The sequence below is a fragment of the Oncorhynchus keta genome, chromosome 8, assembly GCF_023373465.1.
Source record: "Oncorhynchus keta strain PuntledgeMale-10-30-2019 chromosome 8, Oket_V2, whole genome shotgun sequence".
NCBI classification, from domain to species: domain Eukaryota; kingdom Metazoa; phylum Chordata; class Actinopteri; order Salmoniformes; family Salmonidae; genus Oncorhynchus; species Oncorhynchus keta.
Genome location: NC_068428.1, coordinates 29,207,727 through 29,228,173, shown reverse-complemented (window position 1 = coordinate 29,228,173; position 20,447 = coordinate 29,207,727). Strand labels below are relative to the sequence as shown.

Sequence of the window (20,447 nt, the reverse complement as noted above, 5' to 3'; positions counted from 1 at the left end):
TTTCCAATGTTATGTAGATGGTTAAAGCTGTCCTTGAAACAGTCTTGATATGTTCGTCAAAAGAGAGATCAGGGTCCAGAGTAACGCAGAGGTCCTTCACAGTTTTATTTGAGACGACTGTACAACCATCAAGATTAATTGTCAGATTCAACAGACGATCACTTTATTTCTTGGGACTTAGCATCTCTGTTTTGTTTTGAGTTTAAAAGTAGAACATTTGCCGCCATCCACTTCCTTATGTCTGAAACACATGCTTCCAGGGAGGGCAATTTTGGGGCTTCACTATGTTTCATTGAAATGTACAGCTGTGTCATCCGCATAGCAGTGGAAGTTAACATTATGTTTCCGAATGACATCACCAAGAGGTAAAATATATAGTGAAAACAATAGTGGTCCTAAAACAGAGCCTTGAGGAACACCACAATTTACAGTTGATTTGTCAGAGGACAAACCATTTACAAACTTTCCGAAAGATAAGCTCTAAACCAGGCCAGAACTTGTCTGTGTAAACCAATTTTGGTGTCCAATCTCTCCAAAAGAGTGTGGTGATCAATGGTTTCAAGGCAGCACTGAGGACTAGGAGCACACCTATTAAAGGTCAGTTACCACCTTCACAAGTGCAGTCTCAGTGCCCTGATGTGGTCTAAAACCAGACTGAGGCATTTTGTATACAGTGGGGCAAAAAAGTATTTAGTCAGCCACCAATTGTGCAAGTTCTCCCACTTAAAAATATGAGAGAGGCCTGTAATTTGCATCATAGGTACACTTCAACTATGACAGACAAAATGAGAAACAAAATCCAGAAAATCACATTGTAGGATTTTTAAATGGATGTATTTGCAAATTATGGTGGAAAATAAGTATTTGGTCACCTACAAACAAGCAAGATTTCTGGCTCTCACAGACCTGTAACTTCTTCTTTAAGAGGCTCCTCTGTCCTCCACTCGTTACCTGTATTAATGGCACCTGTTTGAACGTGTTATCAGTATTAAAGACACCTGTCCACAACCTCAAACAGTCACACTCCAAACTCCACTATGGCCAAGACCAAAGAGCTGTCAAAGGACAGCAGAAACAAAATTGTAGACCTGTACCAGGCTGGGAAGACTGAATCTGCAATAGGTAAGCAGCTTGGTTTGAATAAATCAACTGTGGGAGCAATTATTAGGAAATGAAAGACATACAAGACCACTGATAATCTCCCTCGATCTGGGGCTCCACGCAAGATCACAAGAACGGTGAGCAACAATCCCAGAACCACACGGGGGGGCCTAGTGAATGACCTGCAGAGAGCTGGGACCAAAGTAACAAAGCCTACCATCAGTAACACACTACGCCGCCAGGGACTCAAATCCTGCACTACCAGACATGTCCCCCTGCTTAAGCCAGTACATGTCCAGGCCCATCTGAAGTTTGCTAGAGAGCATTTGGATGATCCAGAAGAAGATTGGGAGAATGTCATATGGTCAGATGAAACCAAAATATAACTTTTTGGTAAAAACTCAACTCGTCGTGTTTGGAGGACAAAGAATGCTGAGTTGCATCCAAAGAACACCATACCTACTGTGAAGCATGGGGGTGGAAACATCATGCTTTGGGGCTGTTTTTCTGCAAAGGGACCAGGACGACTGATCCGTGTAAAGGAAAGAATGAATGGGGCCATGTATTGTGAGATTTTGAGTGCCCTTCCATCAGCAAGGGCATTGAAGATGAAATGTGGCTGGGTCTTTCAGCATGACAATGATCCCAAACACACCGCCCGGGCAACGAAGGAGTGGCTTCATAAGAAGCATTTCAAGGTCCTGGAGTGGCCTTGCCAGTCTCCAGATCTCAACCCCATAGAAAATCTTTGGAGGGAGTTGAAAGTCCGTGTTGCCCAGCAACAGCCCCAAAGCATCACTGCTCTAGAGGAGATCTGCATGGAGGAATGGGCCAAAATACCAGCAACAGTGTGTGAAAACCTTGTTAAGACTTACAGAAAACGTTTGACCTCTGTCATTGCCAACAAAGGGTAAATAACAAAGTATTGAGATAAACTTTTGTTATTGACCAAATACTTATTTTCCACCATAATTTGCAAATAAATTAATTAAAAATCCTACAATGTGATTTTCTGGATTTTTTTTTCTCATTTTGTCTGTCATAGTTGAAGTATACCTATGATGAAGATTACAGGCCTCTCTCATCTTTTTAAGTGGGAGAACTTACACAATTGATGGCTGACTAAATACTTTTTTGCCCCACTGTACAGTGTTTGTCTTCAGGTAAGCAATGAGTTGCTGTGCAACAGGTTTTTCTAAAACTTTTGAAAAGAATGGGAGATTCGATATACGCCAATAGTTTTAAAAATATATTCTGGGTTAAGGTTTAGCTTTTTCAAGAGAGGCTTTATTACTGCCACTTTTAGTGAGTTTGGTATACATCCAGTGGATAGGGAGCCGTTTATTATGGTCAACACACTGTAGGAGGGCCAAGCACAGGAAGCAGCTCTTTCAGTAGTTTAGTTGGAATAGGGTCCAGTATGCAGCTTGAAGGTTTAGAGGCCATGACTATTTTCATCAATGTGTCAATTGATATAGTATTCAAAAACTTGAGAGTCTCCCTTGATTCTAGGCCCTGGCATTGTTGTGCAGACTCAGGACAACTGAGCTTTGGAGAAATATGCAGATTTAAAGAGGAGTCCATAATTTGCTTTCTAATGATCATGATCTTATCATCAAAGAAGTTCATGAATTTATAACTGCTGAAGTGAAAGTCATCCTCTCTTGGGGAATGCTGCTTTTTAGTTAGTTTTGTGACAGTATCAAAAATACATTTAGGATAGTTCTTATTTTACTCAATTAAGTTGGAAAAATAGGATGATCTAGCAGCAGTGAAGGCTCTTCGATACTGCACGGTACTGTCTTTCCAAGCTAGTCGGAAGACTTCCAGTTTGGTGTGGCGCCATTTCCGTTCCAATTTTCTGGAAGCTTGCTTCAGGGCTCGGGTATTTTCTATATACCAGGGAGCTAGTTTCTTATGACAAATGTTTTTTTTGTTTTAGGGTATTACGCAAGGGTATTAACCAAGATTTCATTGAGTTCCTGAGTTAGGTGGTTTACTATTTTTTGTACTCTGACGTCCTTGGGTAGGTGGAGGGAGTCTGGAAGGGCATCTAAGAATCTTTAGGTTGGCCGAGAATTTATAGCATGGGTTTTGATGATCCTTGGTTGGGGTCTGAGCAGATTATTTGTTGCGATTGCAAACGTAATAAAATGGTGGTCCGATAGTCCAGGATTACGAGAAAAAACATTCAGATCCACAACATTCTATTCCACGGGACAAAACTAGGGCCAGAGTATGACTGTAGCAGTGAGTAGGTCCGGAGACATGTTGGACAAAACCCACTGAGTTGATGATGGCTCTGAAAGCCTTTTGGTGTGGGTCTGTGGACTTTTGCATTCATCCAGCCAGTCAGTCAGACAGTCAGTCAGTCAGTCAGACTGTCAGTCAGTCAGCTAGCCAACAAAGTCAGTCAGATTGTCAGTCAGAGCGTCAGTCAGTCATTCAGCCAGTCAGCACCACCAATGACCATTAGAGGGAGCTAGAGTAGCAGAACTCAGGCTACTGTACAGAACAGTAGAGGTGGATATTAAGTAAGCATACAGAATGTTGTGACAGACAAGGGTTGAATTACACTACTTAACATATAATTACGATAACGCATAGAGGGCTGGAGCACCATTAAGTATGCTTCATCATGTCTGAAAATGACTTTTGGAGGAAGGTTTGTCAAACCCCCTAAGCAAACGAACAAGAACTGTTTTGATGTTGAACTTATACACGATGTGCTCATAACGTGTTCTGCTCCTAACCACGATCTCTTTGTGTCATTGTCTTTGTCCTCTAGTTATCTAAAAAGCTCCTTTAAATCATAATTCTCTGCATAATTTGTCCCTCTTTTGATCAGTGATGCAGTAGGTAGCCTTGAAGGAGTGTTGCGAGAGGATTATTTGTCCTGGGTTTTAAGGCCCTTTTGACATTATCTCATAAACAATGGAGCGAATACACTTACATTACAGTCCACAGATTGTTTACTAATACGCTAATACACTTCAGCATCACACTGCGTGCGTGCGTGTGTGTGTGTGGATGTATATTCTCTGCTGTGTAAGGTGTCACAGAGAGATGCTGCCAGTGAGAGAAAGAGGAAGATGTGAGTAGAGAGTAGGAGGGCTTTAAGAATGTGTTGTGAGGGTGTAGGTGCAGTGCATCAGTCTGTGACCGAAACAAAGGGGTGGAGGAGGACACACCTGCGTCAGTATGTACCCACTAGGATATATGACAAGATTCCAGTAGATGACAAGAATTACTTGACTCCAATTGTTATACAACAAGGAGCTCTCGTTGAGATGAAGACTGTACAGATTGATAACAGGGCTGTCCAGAAACAACCTCTATCCTCCACCCCTATCTCCCTAGCTCAAGTCGATCTGAAAGGATCAGATAGGTATAAACAATTTGGTAAAAGCTCCACCTTTCCCTATAACTGGCAAGGTGGAATTCTCACTGTATTACTTAAACCTATCCAATCCACCTATATTAATGTCCTCCTCTCCACAGCCTATCCGTCCTCTCAGGTTTGTGTTTTATAGTTGTTTCACTTTGAGTTCGGTGCTGACAGAGATGGCCGCCTTGCTTCGCGTTCCTAGGAAATTATGCAGTTTTTTGTTTTCTTACGTGTTATTTCTTACATTGGTACCCCAGGTCATCTTAGTTTTCATTACATACAGTCGAGAAGAACTACTGAATATAAGAGCAACGTCAACTCACCATCAGGTGAGAATACTGGTCATCGACTACAGCTCAGCATTTCACACCATAGTACCCTCCAAACTTGTCATCAAGCTCGAGACCCTGGGTCTCGACCCCGCCCTGTGCAACTGGGTACTGGACTTCCTGACGGGCCACCCCCAGGTGGTGAGGGTAGGTAACAACATCTCCACCCCGCTGATCCTCAACACTGGGGCCCCACAAGGGGGCGTTCTGAGCCCTCTCCTGTACTCCCTGTTCACCCACGACTGCGTGGCCATGGAAGTCGGAAGAGAAGGGTGGAAGAGAAGGTGAGAGGGGTGAAAGAGAGGATGAGAGGGTGGAAGAGAAGGTGAGAGGGATGGAATAGAGGATGAGAGGGGTGGAAGAGAAGGTGAGAGGGGTGGAAGAGAGGATGAGAGGGTGGAAGAGAAGGTGAGAGGGTGGAAGAGAAGGTGAGAGGGATGGAAGAGAATGTGAGAGGGGTGTAAGAGAGGGTGAGAGGGGGTGGAAGAGAGGGTGAGAGGGGTGGAAGACAGGGTGAGGTGGGTGGAAGAGAGGGTGAGAGGGGTGGAATGGAGGGTGAGAGGGTGAAAGAGAGGTGGAATGGATGGTGAGGGGTGGAATGGAGGGTGAGAGAGGTGGAAGAGAAGGTGAGAGGGGTGGAAGAGAAGGTGAGAGGGTGAGAGGGTGGAAGAGAGGGTGAGAGGAGGGGAATGAAGGGTGAGAGGGGTGGAAGAGAGGATGAGAGGGTGGAAAGAGGGTGAGAGGGGTGGAATGGAGGATGAGCGTGTGAGAGGGTGGAAAAGAGGGTGAGAGGGGTGGAATGGAGGGTGAGCGTGTGAGAGGGTGGAAAAGAGGGTGAGAGGGGTCGAATGGAGGGTGGAATGGAGGGTGAGAGGGTGGAAGAGAGGGTGAGAGGGGTGGAATGGAGGGTGGACGAGAGTGTGGAAGAGAGGGTGAGAGGGTGGAAGAGAAGGTGAGAGGGGTGGAAGAGAAGTTGAGAGGGGTGGAAGAGAAGGTGAGAGGGGTGGAAAAGAGGGTGAGAGGGGTGGAATGGAGGGTGGAATGGGGGGTGAGAGGGGTAGAAGAGAGTGTGAGAGGAGTGGAATGGAGGGTGAGAGGAGTGGAATGGAGGGTGAGAGGGGTAGAAGAGAGGGTGAGAGGGTGGAAGAGAAGTTGAGAGGGGTGGAAGAGGGTGAGAGGGGTGGAAAAGAGGGTGAGAGGGGTGGAATGGAGGGTGGAAGGGGTGAGAGGGTAGAAGAGAGTGTGAGAGGAGTGGAATGGAGGGTGAGAGGGTGGAATGGAGGGTGAGAGGGTGAAAGAGAGGGTGAGAGAGGTGGAATGGATGGTGAGGGGTGGAATGGAGGGTGAGAGAGGTGGAAGAGAAGGTGAGAGGGGTGGAAGAGAAGGTGAGAGGGTGAGAGGGTGGAAGAGAGGGTGAGAGGAGTGGAATGAAGGGTGAGAGGGGTGGAAGAGAGGATGAGAGGGGTGGAAAAGAGGGTGAGAGGGGTGGAATGGAGGATGAGCGTGTGAGAGGGTGGAAAAGAGGGTGAGAGGGGTGGAATGGAGGGTGAGCGTGTGAGAGGGTGGAAAAGAGGGTGAGAGGGGTCGAATGGAGGGTGGAATGGAGGGTGAGAGGGTGGAAGAGAGGGTGAGAGGGGTGGAATGGAGGGTCAGAGTGTGGAAGAGAGTGGGTGAGAGGGTGGAAGAGAAGGTGAGAGGGTGGAAGTGAAGTTGAGAGGGGTGGAAGAGAAGGTGAAGGGGTGGAAAAGAGGGTGAGAGGGGTGGAATGGAGGGTGGAATGGGGGTGAGAGGGGTAGAAGTGGAGTGTGAGAGGCCTAGTGGAATGGAGGGTGAGAGGAGTGGAATGGAGGGTGAGAGGGGTAGAAGAGAGGGTGAGAGGGTGGAAAGAAGTTGAGAGGGGTGGAAAGAAGGTGAGAGGGGTCCAAAACCTGAGGGTGAGAGGGGTGGAATGGAGGGTGGAATGGGGGTGAGAGGGGTAGAAGGAGTGTGAGAGGAGTGGAATGGAGGGTGAGAGGAGTGGAATGGAGGGTGAGAGGGTAGAAGAACAAACTAACAGGGTGGAAGAGAGTTGAGAGGGGTGGAAAGAAGGTGAGAGGGGTGGAAACAGAGGGTGACAAGGGGTGGAATGGAGGGTGGAATGGGGGGGTGAGAGGGGTCAGAAGAGAGTGTGAGACTAATGAATGGAGGGTGAGAGGAGTGGAATGGAGGGTGAGAGGGGTAGAAGACAAGGGTGAGAGGCCCAGAAGAGAGGGTGAGAGGGTGTAAGACAGGGTGAGAGGGGTAGAAGAGAGGGTGAGAGGGTGTAAGACAGGGTGAGAGGGGTAGAAGAGAGGGTGAGAGGGTGTAAGACAGGGTGAGAGGGGTAGAAGAGAGGGTGAGAGGGTGTAAGACAGGGTGAGAGGGGTAGAAGAGAGGGTGAGGGTGTAAGACAGGGTGAGAGGGGTAGAAGAGAGGGTGAGAGGGTGTAAGACAGGGTGAGAGGGGTAGAAGAGAGGGTGAGAGGGTGTAAGACAGGGTGAGAGGGGTAGAAGAGAGGGTGAGAGGGTGTAAGACAGGGTGAGAGGGGTAGAAGTTTGAGGGTGAGAGGGGAGAAAGAGGGTGAGAGGGGTAGAAGAGAGGGTGAGATGAAAGAGAGGGTAGAACTGTTTGGTAGAAGAGAGGGTGAGATGGGGAGAAAAGAGGGTGAGAGGGTGTAAGACAGGGTGAGAGGGTAGAAGAGAGGGTGAGAGGGTGTAAGACAGGGTGAGAGGGGTAGAAGAGAGGGTGAGAGGGGTAGAAGAGATGGGTGAGAGGGTGTAAGACAGGGTGAGAGGGGTAGAAGAGAGGGTGAAGGGTGTAAGACAGGGTGAGAGGGTAGAAGAGAGGGTGAAAGGGTGTAAGACAGGGTGAGAGGGGTAGAAGAGAGGGTGAGAGGGTGTAAGACAGGGTGAGAAGGGGGTAGAAGACCAGGGTGAGAGGGTGTAAGACAGGGTGAGAGGGGTAGAAGAGAGGGTGAGAGGGGTAGAAAGACCTGAGAGGGTACAAGACAGGGTGAATGGGCCAGAAGAGAGGGTGAGAGGGTGTAAGACAGGGTGAGAGGGGTAGAAGAGAGGGTGAGAGGGTGTAAGACAGGGTGAGAGGGGGTAGAAGAGAGGGTGAGAGGGGAAAGAACATTTGAGAGGGGTAGAAGAGCAGGGTGAGAGGGTGTAAGACAGGGTGAGAGGGTAGAAGAGAGGGTGAGAGGGTGTAAGACAGGGATGAGAGGGGGTAGAAGAGAGGGTGAGAGGGGTAGAAGAGAATGGTGAGAGGGTGTAAGACTGGTGAGGGGTAGAAGAGAGGGTGAGAGGGTGTAAGACAGGGTGAGAGGGGTAGAAGAGAGGGTGAGAGGGTGTAAGACAGGGTGAGAGGGGTAGAAGAGAGGGTGAGAGGGTGCAAGACAGGGTGAGAGGGGTAGAAGAGAGGGTGAGAGGGGTGCAAGACTGTGGGTGCATGACTGGGTAGAAGAGAGGGTGAGACTGGGTGTAAGACAGGGTGAGAGGGGTAGAAGAGAGGGTGAGAGGGTGTAAGACAGGGTGAGAGGGGTAGACTGTGGGTGAGATGCCTGGGGTAGAAGTGTGTGTGCATGGTGAGAGGGTGTAAGACAGGGTGAGACTGTGGGTAGCAGAGAGGGTGAGAGGGTGTAAGACAGGGTGATGAGGGGTAGAAGATGAGGGGTGAGAGGGTGTAAGACAGGGTGAGAGGGTGTAAGACAGGGTGAGACTGTGGGGTAGAAGACAGGGTGAGAGGGTGTAAGACAGGGTGATGAGGGTGTAAGACAGGTGTGAGAGGGTAGAATGAGGGTGAGAGGGTGTAAGACAGGGTGAGAGGGTGTAAGACAGGGTGAGAGGGGTAGAAGAGAGGGTGAGAGGGTGTAAGACAGGGTGAGAGGGGGTAAGACAGGGGGAGAGGGGTAAGACAGGGTGAGAGGGTGTAAGACAGGGTGAGAGGGGTAGAAGACAGGGTGAGAGGGTGTAAGACAGGGTGAGAGGGTGTAAGACAGGGTGAGAGGGGTAGAAGACAGGGTGAGAGGGTGTAAGACAGGGTGAGAGGGTGTAAGACAGGGTGAGAGGGGTAGAAGACAGGGTGAGAGGGTGTAAGACAGGGTGAGAGGGTGTAAGACAGGGTGAGAGGGGTAGAAGACAGGGTGAGAGGGTGTAAGACAGGGTGAGAGGGTGTAAGACAGGGTGAGAGGGTGTAAGACAGGGTGAGAGGGTGTAAGACAGGGTGAGAGGGTGTAAGACAGGGTGAGAGGGGTAGAAGACAGGGTGAGAGGGTGTAAGACAGGGTGAGAGGGTGTAAGACAGGGTGAGAGGGGTAGAAGACAGGGTGAGAGGGTGTAAGACAGGGTGAGAGGGTGTAAGACAGGGTGAGAGGGGTAGAAGACAGGGTGAGAGGGGGAGCAGGGTCAGAGCAGGGTTATTTCACTTATTATTCAAGGTCACAATGCCAGTGGGTCAGAGGTTTACATACACTAAGTTGACTGTGCCTTTAAACAGCTTGGAAAATTCCAGAAAAGAATGCAATGGCTTTAGAAGCTTCTGATAGGCTAATTGACATCATTTGAATCAATTGGAGGTGTACCTGTGGATGTATTTCAAGGCCTACCTTCAAACTCAGTGCCTCTTTGCTTGACATCATGGGAAAATCTAAAGAAATCAGTCAAGACCTCAGAAACAACATTGTAGACCTCCACAAGTCTGGTTCATCCTTGGGAGCAATTTCCAAACACCTGAAGGTACCACGTTCATCTGTACAAACAATAGTATACAAGTATAAACACCATGGGACCACGCAGCTGTCATACCGCTCAGGAAGGATACGCATTCTGTCTCATAGAGATGAACGTACTTTGGTGCGAAAAGTGCAACTCAATCCCAGACCAACAGCAAAGGACCTTGTGAAGATGCTGGAGGAAACAGGTGCAAAAGTATCTATATCCACAGTAAAACAAGTCCTATATCGACATAACCTGAAAGGCCGCTCAACAAGGAAGAAGCCACTGCTCCAAAACCGCCATAAAAAAGCCAGACTACGGTTTGTAACTGCACATGGGGACAAAGATTGTACTTTTTGGAGAAATGTCCTCTGGTCTGATGAAACAAAAATATAACTGTTTGGCTATATATGACCATCATTATGTTTGGAGGAAAAAGGGGGAGGCTTGCAAGCTGAAAAATACCAACCCAACGATGAAGCACAGGGGTGGCAGCATCATGTTGTGGTTTTATTTTGCTGCAGGAGGGATTGGAGGGAGGGGCACTTCACAAAATAGATGGCGTCATGAGGCAGGAAAATTATGTGGATATATTGAAGCCAAATCTCAAGACATCATCATCATGTTAAAGCTTGGTCGCAAATGGGTCTTCCAAATGGACACCGACCACAAGCATACTTCCAAAGCTTTGGCAAAATGGCTTAAGGACAACAAAGTCAAAGGTATTAGAGTGACCATCACACCGCCCCGACCTCAATCCTATAGAACATTTCTGGGCAGAACTGAAAAAACATGTGCGGGCAAGGAGGCCTACAAACCTGACTCAGTTACACCAGCTCTATCAGGAGGAATGGGCCAAAATCCACCCAATTTATTGTGACAGACAGACAGACAGACAGACAGACAGACAGACAGACAGACAGACAGACAGACAGACAGAAAGAACATTTTTACTTTATGTTGATCCTCTGGAGGCAGAGACACACAGTGTTTAGATTCCCCTCAGGGATATCTGCTTTGCACACACACCCCCAACCCCTCTCTGACTCAGGATGCAGCCATGTAAAGAGCTTACCGTGGGTAGCGGGGGAATGAGCAATGCTGCTGTTGTTTCAGCTGCATTAGGAGTTTTAAGCAGCAGTTGGTGTTGGCGCGTGTGTGTATGACTGTGTGTGTGTATGACTGTGTGTGTGACTGTGTGTGTGTGTGACTGTGTGTGTGCATGCCTGTGTGTGTGTATGACTGTGCGTGTGCATGCCTGTGTGTGTGTGTATGACTGTGTGTGTGTATGACTGTGTGTGCATGACTGTGTGTGTGCATGACTGTGTGTGTGCATGACTGTGTGTGTGCATGACTGTGTGTGTGTATGACTGTGTGTGTGTATGACTGTGTGTGTATGACTGTGTGTGGATGACTGTGTGTGTGGATGCCTGTGTGTGTAAGACTGTGTGTGTGCATGCCTGTGTGTGTGTGTATGACTGTGTGTGTGACTGTGTGTGTGCATGACTGTGTGTGTGCATAACTGTGTGTGTGCATGACTGTGTGTGTGCATGACTGTGTGTGTGCATGACTGTGTGTGTGCATGACTGTGTGTGTGCATGACTGTGTATGACTGTGTATGCCTGTGTGTGTATGCCTGTGTGTGTGTATGACTGTGTGTGTGTATGACTGTGTGTATGTATGACTGTGTCTGTGTATGACTGTGTGTGTGTGTGCATGAGTGTGTGTGCATGACCGTGTGTGTGCATGAATGTGTGTGCATGACGGTGTGTGTGCATGACCGTGTGTGTGCATGAATGTGTGTACATGACTGTGTGTGTATGACTGTGTGTGTGTATGACTGTGTGTGTGTGTATGCCTGTGTGTGTGTGTATGCCTGTGGTGTGTGTGTATGCCATGTGGTGTGTGTGTGTGTGTGTGTCACACTGTGGGGTGTGTGTGTGTGTCACACTGTGTGTGTGTTGTATTGTGTCACATGTGTGTGTGGGTGTTGTATTAAAGAATGACTGTGTGGTGTATGACTAATGTGTGTATGACTGTATGTGTGCATGACTGTGTGTTCACATGACTGTGTGTGTGTGTATGACTGTGTGCGTGTGTATGACTGTGGTGTGTGTGTTGTGTGTGTCACACTGACAGGTGTGTGTGTGTGTGTGTGTCACATGTGTGTGGGTTGTATTAAAGAAGTCACATGTGTGTGTTGTGTGTGTCACATGTGTGTGTGTGTGTGTGTGTGTGTGACTGTGTGTATGACTGTGTGTGTGCATGCCTGTGTGTGTGTGCATGTTGTGTGTATGACTGTGTGTGTGCATGCCTGTGTGTGTGTATGACTGTTGTATTGTGTATGACTGTGTGTGTGTGTGTATGACTGTGTGTGTGCATGCCTGTGTAAAAGTGGGGTGTAAGTGCAGTGCACCCAATATCACGTTAATGGATGTGCCCTGATCAGTTCCTCCCACCGATATTGAAGCTTGTCTTTTGGGAAAGAAATGGGACATAACCTAGTCTCTCTCAGTATACCTCAGCTTTCTCCTTTTCTCACATTTCAGGGTAGCTCTTTTCAACCATTCTCCATCCATTCTGGCTGTATTAAAGAAGTCACACTGACAGGGGGTTGTATTAAAGAAGTCACACTGACAGGGGGTTGTATTAAAGAAGTCACATGGGCAGGGGGTTGTATTAAAGAAGTCACACTGACAGGGGGTTGTATTAAAGAAGTCACACTGTCAGTGGGTCTCTCTGGTTTTCATTTTATAACATCAAATGTGATACCCAGCAGCAGGTTCATGTTTATTGTCACGAGTCTTGTCCTGGAGGCAGAACTCAGTGATTTCACCTTCAAAAGTCAAAACTGTACAAATGTGCTCTGTTGTATTCATTTAATAAGGTTACACTTTAAAAAAAAAAAAGTGCTATCTAGAACCAAAAAGGGTTATTTGGCTTTTACTTGGAATCAAAAATGGTTCTACCTGGAACCAAAAAGGGTTCTCCTATGGGGACAGCCACAGAACTATTTTGGAACCCTTTTTTTCTAAGAGTGTAAGGTTAAGCATTAGGGTTAGTAGTGTTGTTTGGGTTAGGGTTAAAATCAGATTTGATGACTTTGTGGCTGTGCCAGCTAGTGACCACTCTGCAGAGCTGCCTCCAGAACAAGATTCATGATGAAAAATGCTAACCTGCAACACAGCACCTCAATGGAATATTACTCAATGGAAAAAGTATGATTGATGTTTCCATTGATAGTACAGATATATTCATTTGAAGACAAGAGTGTGTCATCATGGTTACATGTTATCCATCTACAGTGCATGGGTAGGTAGTTCTTTCTATAAAAATAGAATGACTAGAATGGACCTTCCCATTCCATTCTATTTCTATGGTGCCCTCCCTGTAGCTACAGTAAATTAACTGTGTGTTTACTGTCTGTTCCACAGACCATAGTTCGAGGGAACCGTCCCCCGAAGGATGCGTCCATCAATGGTCTCCTGGAGGAGTTCGACAGCATATCTGTGACACGTTCCAACTCCCTACGTAAAGAAAGCCCTACGGGCTCCCACCAGGCTGGGGCCCCCAAACCCGCCTCCCACCACCTCCAACACCCCCACCCCAACGAGGAGAACGGCTTCAGCCACTATTACTCCCGGTACTCCTGTGACCTGGACACCCCCAGTAGGGACTTCTCTCTGGAGCCCTACAGGAAGGACGGTAAAGGCTTCTCTCCAGATGGGGACTGGGCCGTGGGGAGACACTACCGCTTCCCCAAACAGAACGGCCACCTCACCCACGCCACCCGCGTCCCCTTCTACCCCGACGCCATGCCTCAGAAGGCCGATTACGCCAAGCTGCCTCCGGACTACCACACCTACCTGGAGAGCAAGGTGGCGGGGGCGCGCTCGGCCGACGAGGTGGGATCTGGGTCCGGGGTGGGCAGCGCAGGGGGGTCTGCCGGGTCCACGACAGGGGGGTACTACCGGGCGTCCGTAGGTGGCTCGTCCAGTCAGGACTACCGGGACACGTCAATGGTGGGGACGCCGTCCCGCACCTCGCTGCACAGCGAGCAAATCAACTACCCGGACAGCGAGTGGAGCTACAGCGGCGTGTCCAGAGATGAGTACGAGAAGAGGCCCAAGTCGTCGTATGTGAGGCAGAACAGCCCCACGCCGGCCATCAGACAGCGCTCCAGGTCGGGGTCTGGCCTCCAGGAGCCCAACGTGCCCTACAGGGCCAGCGGGGTCTTTAAGAGTCCCCCTCAGACACACTCCTACAACTCCTACACCTACCCACGCCTCTCAGAGACACTCACCAACTCACAGGCCATGGCCAAGGTACGTCTGGGCTGGTGTGTATATTTCCATGTGTTGGAAAATATGAATGCCAAGGTATGCCAAGGTATGACACCAAGGGCAACATGTTAGCACTGTTATTTTCTACTATTATCAACATAATAAATCATCTTGTTTTGGTAATCATTTGGATCAGGTGATAAGTAATGACGGAATGACGGTCAAAGATAAAAGTAAAAAAATAAAGTTAGTTTGATTTTTTTTCGGATGGTTGCGGGGCAGCTCTCCGGGAACTGTTCATGGATTTTGGAGGGTTAGTGGTCTGGCGGTTGGGATCTTGGAGGGTTGGTGGTCTGCCGGTTGGGATCTTGGAGGGTTGGTGGTCTGGCGGTTGGGATCTTGGAGGGTTGGTGGTCTGGTGGTTGGGATCTTGGAGGGTTGGTGGTCTGGTGGTTGGGATCTTGGAGGGTTGGTGGTCTGGCAGTTGGGATCTTGGAGGGTTGGTGGTCTGGCGGTTGGGATCTTGGAGGGTTGGTGGTCTGGTGGTTGGGATCTTGGGCCGGTGGCGAGAGAAGTCTTCCTTTGAGCTCCTTACTCTTTGACCTGTGAACTACAGATATACTGCAGACAAACATGTTCCTGGAGAAGAGCTGCATGGAGAGGAATTATAATCAGCAGCGTAGTCTGTTTCTAAGTAAACGGAAAACAAAGGGGTTCATTCATTTATTTAGTGTTCTAGAGGAAAAGTCCTGATAACTTCTAGAGAGCATGTGTGTGTGTGAAGCGTACCAGGCCCAAGCAACTACCGCTCTGCAACTGCAGTCCCCTATATCAGCTTCAGTTATGCAACAGTGGAGTGGCACAGTACATATGGAGATATGTAAAAGTGACATTCAGGCCGAGACCCAATGGAGATGCCATAATAATCCACATTCAACAGCAACGTTCTTCACTTCTCCCAGTCCTGGTCCTGGAGAGCTGCAGTAATGTATGTATGCAGGATTTTGCTCCAACCCAGCACTAACACAACTCTTTCAGCAAATGTTTTATTTTTTTATTGATTTGTTAAATTAGGTTTGTTAGTGCCGGGCTGAAACAAAAGTGTGCACACCGTCGCTCTCCAAACGCAGGATACGAGAACACTGTTAGAGTATGTGTGTCATGGGTGGACTGACGTTTTGGGCAAATGACATATAGGCTGGTCCATTTTCATCCCAGTGGGCCTGTCTAACTTGTTTAGGGTTTTTCTTTCTCAAAATGATCATTATCTCACTAATAATGGGGGCCTCGAAGAAATTGGGAAGAAATTATACAGTATATTAAAAATGTCAGGGGCGATTTTTGATCCCAGTTTATGTATCCTTTGTTGACCCTGCCGTGCAAACGCCTGTGTGATAATCTGAAGGTGAATGACAGGCTGTCATCCCAGTGCTGAAACAATGACCTTTCATTGAACTGTGCAGAGGAGAAGGATCAGTCAAATGTATCATATATATACACACATTTGTGCTCTGTATCCGCTGAGGAGAGGAGACTAGCTGTAGTAGACTGTACATCTGGTGTTACAGTAGTACTGTATATGTTGATGCAAACCCCAGGATGCCCTTATGAAATTCACTTAACCTCCAACGCCTCAGTAAACACGCTGTCTGGGAAAATATTGCACACACAACTGGAACCAGAAACAATCATTTACAATGTGTTTTTTTGTGACAAATAACTTGGCTGTGATTGGGCTTGACAGGTTCTATATCTGGTCACACTTTACACACATCCTAGAATTTAAACAAAATTCACTACATGACTCACTATTTAGTTCCATCTGAAGAAGTAGGAGATGTTGGAGGGTATGTGGAAAACAGTCACAGGATGTGTCATGATGCGTGTAGATTGCTAACATCAGTAGAAAAAATATAGAAAAAACTAGTGTGTTTGTTGTATGTGATCTGGAAGCTTAAGAACCACCATTCTTCCTGCCTCTTGGACCTTGTAACCCGCCTCTCTTCTCTCTCTCTACCTGCCTCTCTTCTCTCTCCCTCCCCACCTCTCTTCTCTCTCTCCCCACCTCTCTTCTCTCTCTCCCCACCTCTCTTCTCTCTCCCACCCCGCCTATCTTCTCTCTCTCCCCACCTCTCTTCTCTCTCTCCCCCCCTCTCTTCTCTCTCTCCCCGCCTCTCTTCTCTCTCTCCCCACCTCTCTTCTCTCTCCCACCCCGCCTCTCTTCTCTCTCTCCCCGCCTCTCTTCTCTCTCTCTCCCCGCATCTCTTCTCTCTCTCTCCCCGCCTCTCTTCTCTCTCTCCGCCTCTCTTCTCTCTCTTCACCCCGCTCTCACTCCCGCTTCTCTCTCTTCTCTCTCTGTCTCTCTCCACCTCACTTCTCTCTCTCTCACCCCACCTCTCAAATCTCTCTGTCTCTCTCTGCCTCTCTTCTCTCTCTCTCTCTCCCCGCCTCTCTTCTCTCTCTCTCTCTCTCACCCCGCCTCTCTTCTCTCTCTCTCTCTCACCCCGCCTCTCTTCTCTCTCTCTCTCACCCCGCCTCTCTTCTCTCTCTCTCTCTCTCTCTCTCCCCCCTCTCTTCTCTCTCTCTCTCTCCCCCCTCTCTCTCTCTCTCTCTCTCCCCACCTCTCTTCCCTCTCTCTCCCCGCCTCTCTCTCTCTCTCTCTCCCTGCCTCTTCTCTCTCTCTCCCTGCCTCTTCTCTCTCTCTCCCTGCCTCTCTTCTCTCTCTCTCTCTCCCCGCCTCTCTTCTCTCTCTCCCCGCCTCTTTTCACTCTCTCTCTCTCCCTGCCTCTTTTCACTCTCTCTCTCTCCCTGCCTCTCTTCTCTCTCTCTACCTGCCTCTCTTCTCTCTCTCTCCGCCTCTCTTCTCTCCCTCTCTCTCCCCGCCTCTCTTCTCTCGCTCTCTCTCCCCGCCTCTCTTCTCTCGCTCTCTCTCCCCACCTCTATTCCCTCTCTCTCTCCCCGCCTCTCTTCTCTCTCTCTCTCTCACCCCGCCTCTCTTCTCTCTCTTCTCTCTCTCCCCGCCTCTCTTCTCTCTCTCCCCTCCTCTCTTCTCTCTCTCTCCCCCCCTCTCTTCTCTCTCTCTCCCTGCCTCTTCTCTCTCTCTCCCTGCCTCTTCTTCTCTCTCCCTCTCTCTCTCCTCCTCTCTTCTCTCTCTCTCCCCGCCTCTTTTCACTCTCTCTCTCTCCCTGCCTCTTTTCACTCTCTCTCTCTCCCTGCCTCTCTTCTCTCTCTCTACCTGCCTCTCTTCTCTCTCTCTCCGCCTCTCTTCTCTCCCTCTCTCCCCGCCTCTCTTCTCTCGCTCTCTCTCCCCGCCTCTCTTCTCTCGCTCTCTCTCCCCACCTCTATTCCCTCTCTCTCTCCCCGCCTCTCTTCTCTCTTCTCTCTCTCCCCGCCTCTCTTCTCTCTCTCTCCCCGCCTCTCTTCTCTCTCTCTCCCCGCATCTCTTCTCTCTCTCTCTCCCCGCCTCTCTTCTCTCTCTCTCCGCCTCTCTTCTCTCTCTCTCCTCTCTCTCTCTCTCTCTCTCCCCCCGCCTCTCTTCTCTCTCTGTCTCTCTCCACCTCACTTCTCTCTCTCTCACCCCGCCTCTCTTCTCTCTCTGTCTCTCTCTGCCTCTCTTCTCTCTCTCTCTCTCCCCGCCTCTCTTCTCTCTCTCTCTCTCTCTCTCTCTCTTCTCTCTCTCTCTCTCTCTCTCTCTCCGCCTCTCTCTCTCTCTCTCTCTCTCTCTCTCTCTCTCTCTCTCCCCCCGCCTCTCTTCTCTCTCTCTCTCTCTCCCCGCCTCTCTTCTCTCTCTCTCTCTCACCCCGCCTCTCTTCTCTCTCTTCTCTCTCTCCCCGCCTCTCTTCTCTCTCTCCCCACCTCTCTTCTCTCTCCCACCGCCTCTCTTCTCTCTCTCCCTGCCTCTCTTCTCTCTCTCTCTCTCCCTGCCTCTCTTCTCTCTCTCTCCCTGCCTCTCTTCTCTCTCTCTCCGCCTCTCTTCTCTCCCTCTCTCTCCCTGCCTCTCTTCTCTCTCTCTCCCTGCCTCTCTTCTCTCTCTCTCTGCCTCTCTTCTCTCCCTCTCTCTCTCCCCGCCTCTCTTCTCTCGCTCTCTCTCCCCGCCTCTTTTCTCTCTCTCTCTCCCCGCCTCTTTTCACTCTCTCTCTCTCCCTGCCTCTCTTCTCTCTCTCTCCCTGCCTCTCTCTCTCTCTCTCCGCCTCTCTTCTCTCCCTCTCTCTCCCCGCCTCTCTTCTCTCTCTCTCTCTCCCCGCCTCTCTTCTCTCGCTCTCTCTCCCCACCTCTATTCCCTCTCTCTCTCTCCCCGCCTCTCTTCTCTCTTCTCTCCTCCCCGCCTCTCTTCTCTCTCTCTCCCCGCCTCTCTTCTCTCTCTCTCTTTCTCTCTCTCTCTCTCCCCGCCTCTCTTCTCTCTCTCTCCGCCTCTCTTCTCTCTCTCTCTCTCTCTCTCTCTCTCTCTCTCTCTCACCCCGCCTCTCTTCTCTCTCTGTCTCTCTCCACCTCACTTCTCTCTCTCTCACCCCGCCTCTCTTCTCTCTCTGTCTCTCTCTGCCTCTCTTCTCTCTCTCTCTCTCCCCCCTCTCTTCTCTCTCTCTCTCTCTCTCTCTCCCCGCCTCTCTTCTCTCTCTCTCTCTCTTTCTCTCCGCCTCTCTCTCTCTCTCTCTCTCCGCCTCTCTTCTCTCTCTCTCCCCACCTCTCTTCTCTCTCTCTCTCTCATCCCGCCTTTCTTCTCTCTCTTCTCTCTCTCCCCGCCTCTCTTCTCTCTCCCCCCTCTCTTCTCTCTCTCCCACCCCGCCTCTCTTCTCTCTCTCTCTCCCCCCTCTCTCTCTCTCTCTCCCTGCCTCTCTTCTCTCTCTCCTTCCTCTCTCTCTCTCTCTCTCTCTCTCCCCGCCTCTCTTCTCTCTCTCTCTCTCTCTCTCTCTCTCTCTCTCTCTCTCTCTCTCTCTCTCTCTCTCTCTCTCTCTCTCTCTCTCTCTCCTCTCTCTCTCTCTCTCTCTCTCTCCCTCTCTCTCACCGCCTCTCCTCTCTCCTCTCCCTCTCTCTCTCTCTCTGCCTCTCCTCTCTCTCTCTTTCCCCTCTCTCTCTCTCTCCCTGCCTCTCTCTCTCTCTCTCTCTCTCTCTCTCTTCTCTCTCTCTCTGCCTCTCTCTCTCTCTCCGCCTCTCTTCTCTCTGTCCCTGCCTCTCTTCTCTCTCTCCCCCGCCTCTCTTCTCTCTCTCCCCCTGCCTCTTCTCTCTCTCTCCCTTCCTCTCTTCTCTCTCTCTCTCTCCCCGCCTCTCTTCTCTCTCTCTCCCCGCCTCTTCTCACTCTCTCTCTCTCCCCGCCTCTTTCTCTCTCTCTCTCTCCTGCCTCTTTTCTCTCTCTCTCTCCTGCCTCTCTTCTCTCTCTCTCCCTGCCTCTCTTCTCTCTCTCTCCCCGCCTCTCTTCTCTCTCTTCTCTCCTCCCCGCCTCTCTTCTCTCTCTCTCCCCTCCTCTCTTCTCTCTCTCTCCCCGCCTCTCTTCCCTCTCTCTCCCCACCTCTCTTCTCTCTCTCTCCTGCCTCTTCTCTCTCTCTCCCTGCCTCTCTTCTCTCTCTCTCTCTCCCCGCCTCTCTTCTCTCTCTCTCCCCGCCTCTCTTCTCTCTCTCTCTCTCCTGCCTCTCTTCTCTCTCTCTACCTGCCTCTCTTCTCTCTCTCTCTCTCTTCTCTCCCTCTCTCCCCCGCCTCTCTTCTCTCTCTCTCTCCCCGCCTCTCTTCTCTCGCTCTCTCTCCCACCTCTATTCTCTCTCTCTCTCCCCGCCTCTCTTCTCTCTTCTCTCTCTCCCCGCCTCTCTTCTCTCTCTCTCTCCCCGCCTCTCTTCTCTCTCTCTCCGCCTCTCTTCTCTCTCTCTCTCTCTCACCCCGCCTCTCTTCTCTCTCTCTCTCTCTCCCCACCTTCTCTCTCTCTCTCCCCACCTCTCTTCTCTCTCTGTCTCTCTCTGCCTCTCTTGCCTCTCTCTCTCTCCCCAGCCTCTCTTCTCTCTCTCTCTCTCTCTCTCTCCGCCTCTCTTCTCTCTCTCTCTCTCACCCCGCCTCTCTTCTCTCTCTCTCACCCCGCCTCTCTTCTCTCTCTCTCCCCGCCTCTCTTCTCTCTCTTCTCTCTCTCCCGCCTCTCTTCTCTCTCTCCCCACCTCTCTTCTCTCTCTCTCACCCCGCCTCTCTTCTCTCTCTCTCCCCGCCTCTCTTCTCTCTCTCTCTCTCTCTGCCTCTCTTCTCTCTCTCTCACTGCCTCTCTTCTCTCTCCCTCCCAGCATCTCTTCTCTCCCTCTCTCTCCCCTGCCTCTCTTCTCTCTCTCCCGCCTCTCTTCTCTCTCTCTCTCTCCCCTCTCTTCTCTCTCTCCACCCCGCCTCTCTTCTCTCTCTCTCTCCCCGCCTCTCTTCTCTCTCTCTCTCTCCTGCCTCTCTTCTCTCTCTCTCCCTGCCTCTCTCTCTCTCTCTCGCCTCTCTTCTCTCTCTCTCTCCCTGCCTCTCTTCTCTCTCTCTCCCTGCCTCTCTTCTCTCGCCCTCTCTTCTCTCTCTCTCTCTCCCCGCCTCTCTTCTCTCTCTCTCTCTCCCCGCCTCTTTCTCTCTCTCTCTCTCCCGCCTCTTTTCACTCTCTCTCTCTCCCCACC

General features: G+C 50.0%; 1 protein-coding gene across 2 annotated transcripts in view; it reads left to right on the top strand.

Moving 5' to 3' along the window:
• The window catches only part of LOC118377105 (serine/threonine-protein kinase PAK 5-like), a 129,390-nt gene that overhangs the window by 83,345 nt on the left and 25,598 nt on the right, over positions 1 to 20,447 (top strand). For both annotated transcript variants that reach the window (XM_052523955.1, XM_052523956.1), the window contains one exon: positions 12,985 to 13,875. In XM_052523955.1, the coding sequence (XP_052379915.1) occupies positions 12,985 to 13,875 (891 nt within the window). The remainder of the gene's footprint in view (positions 1 to 12,984; positions 13,876 to 20,447) is intronic.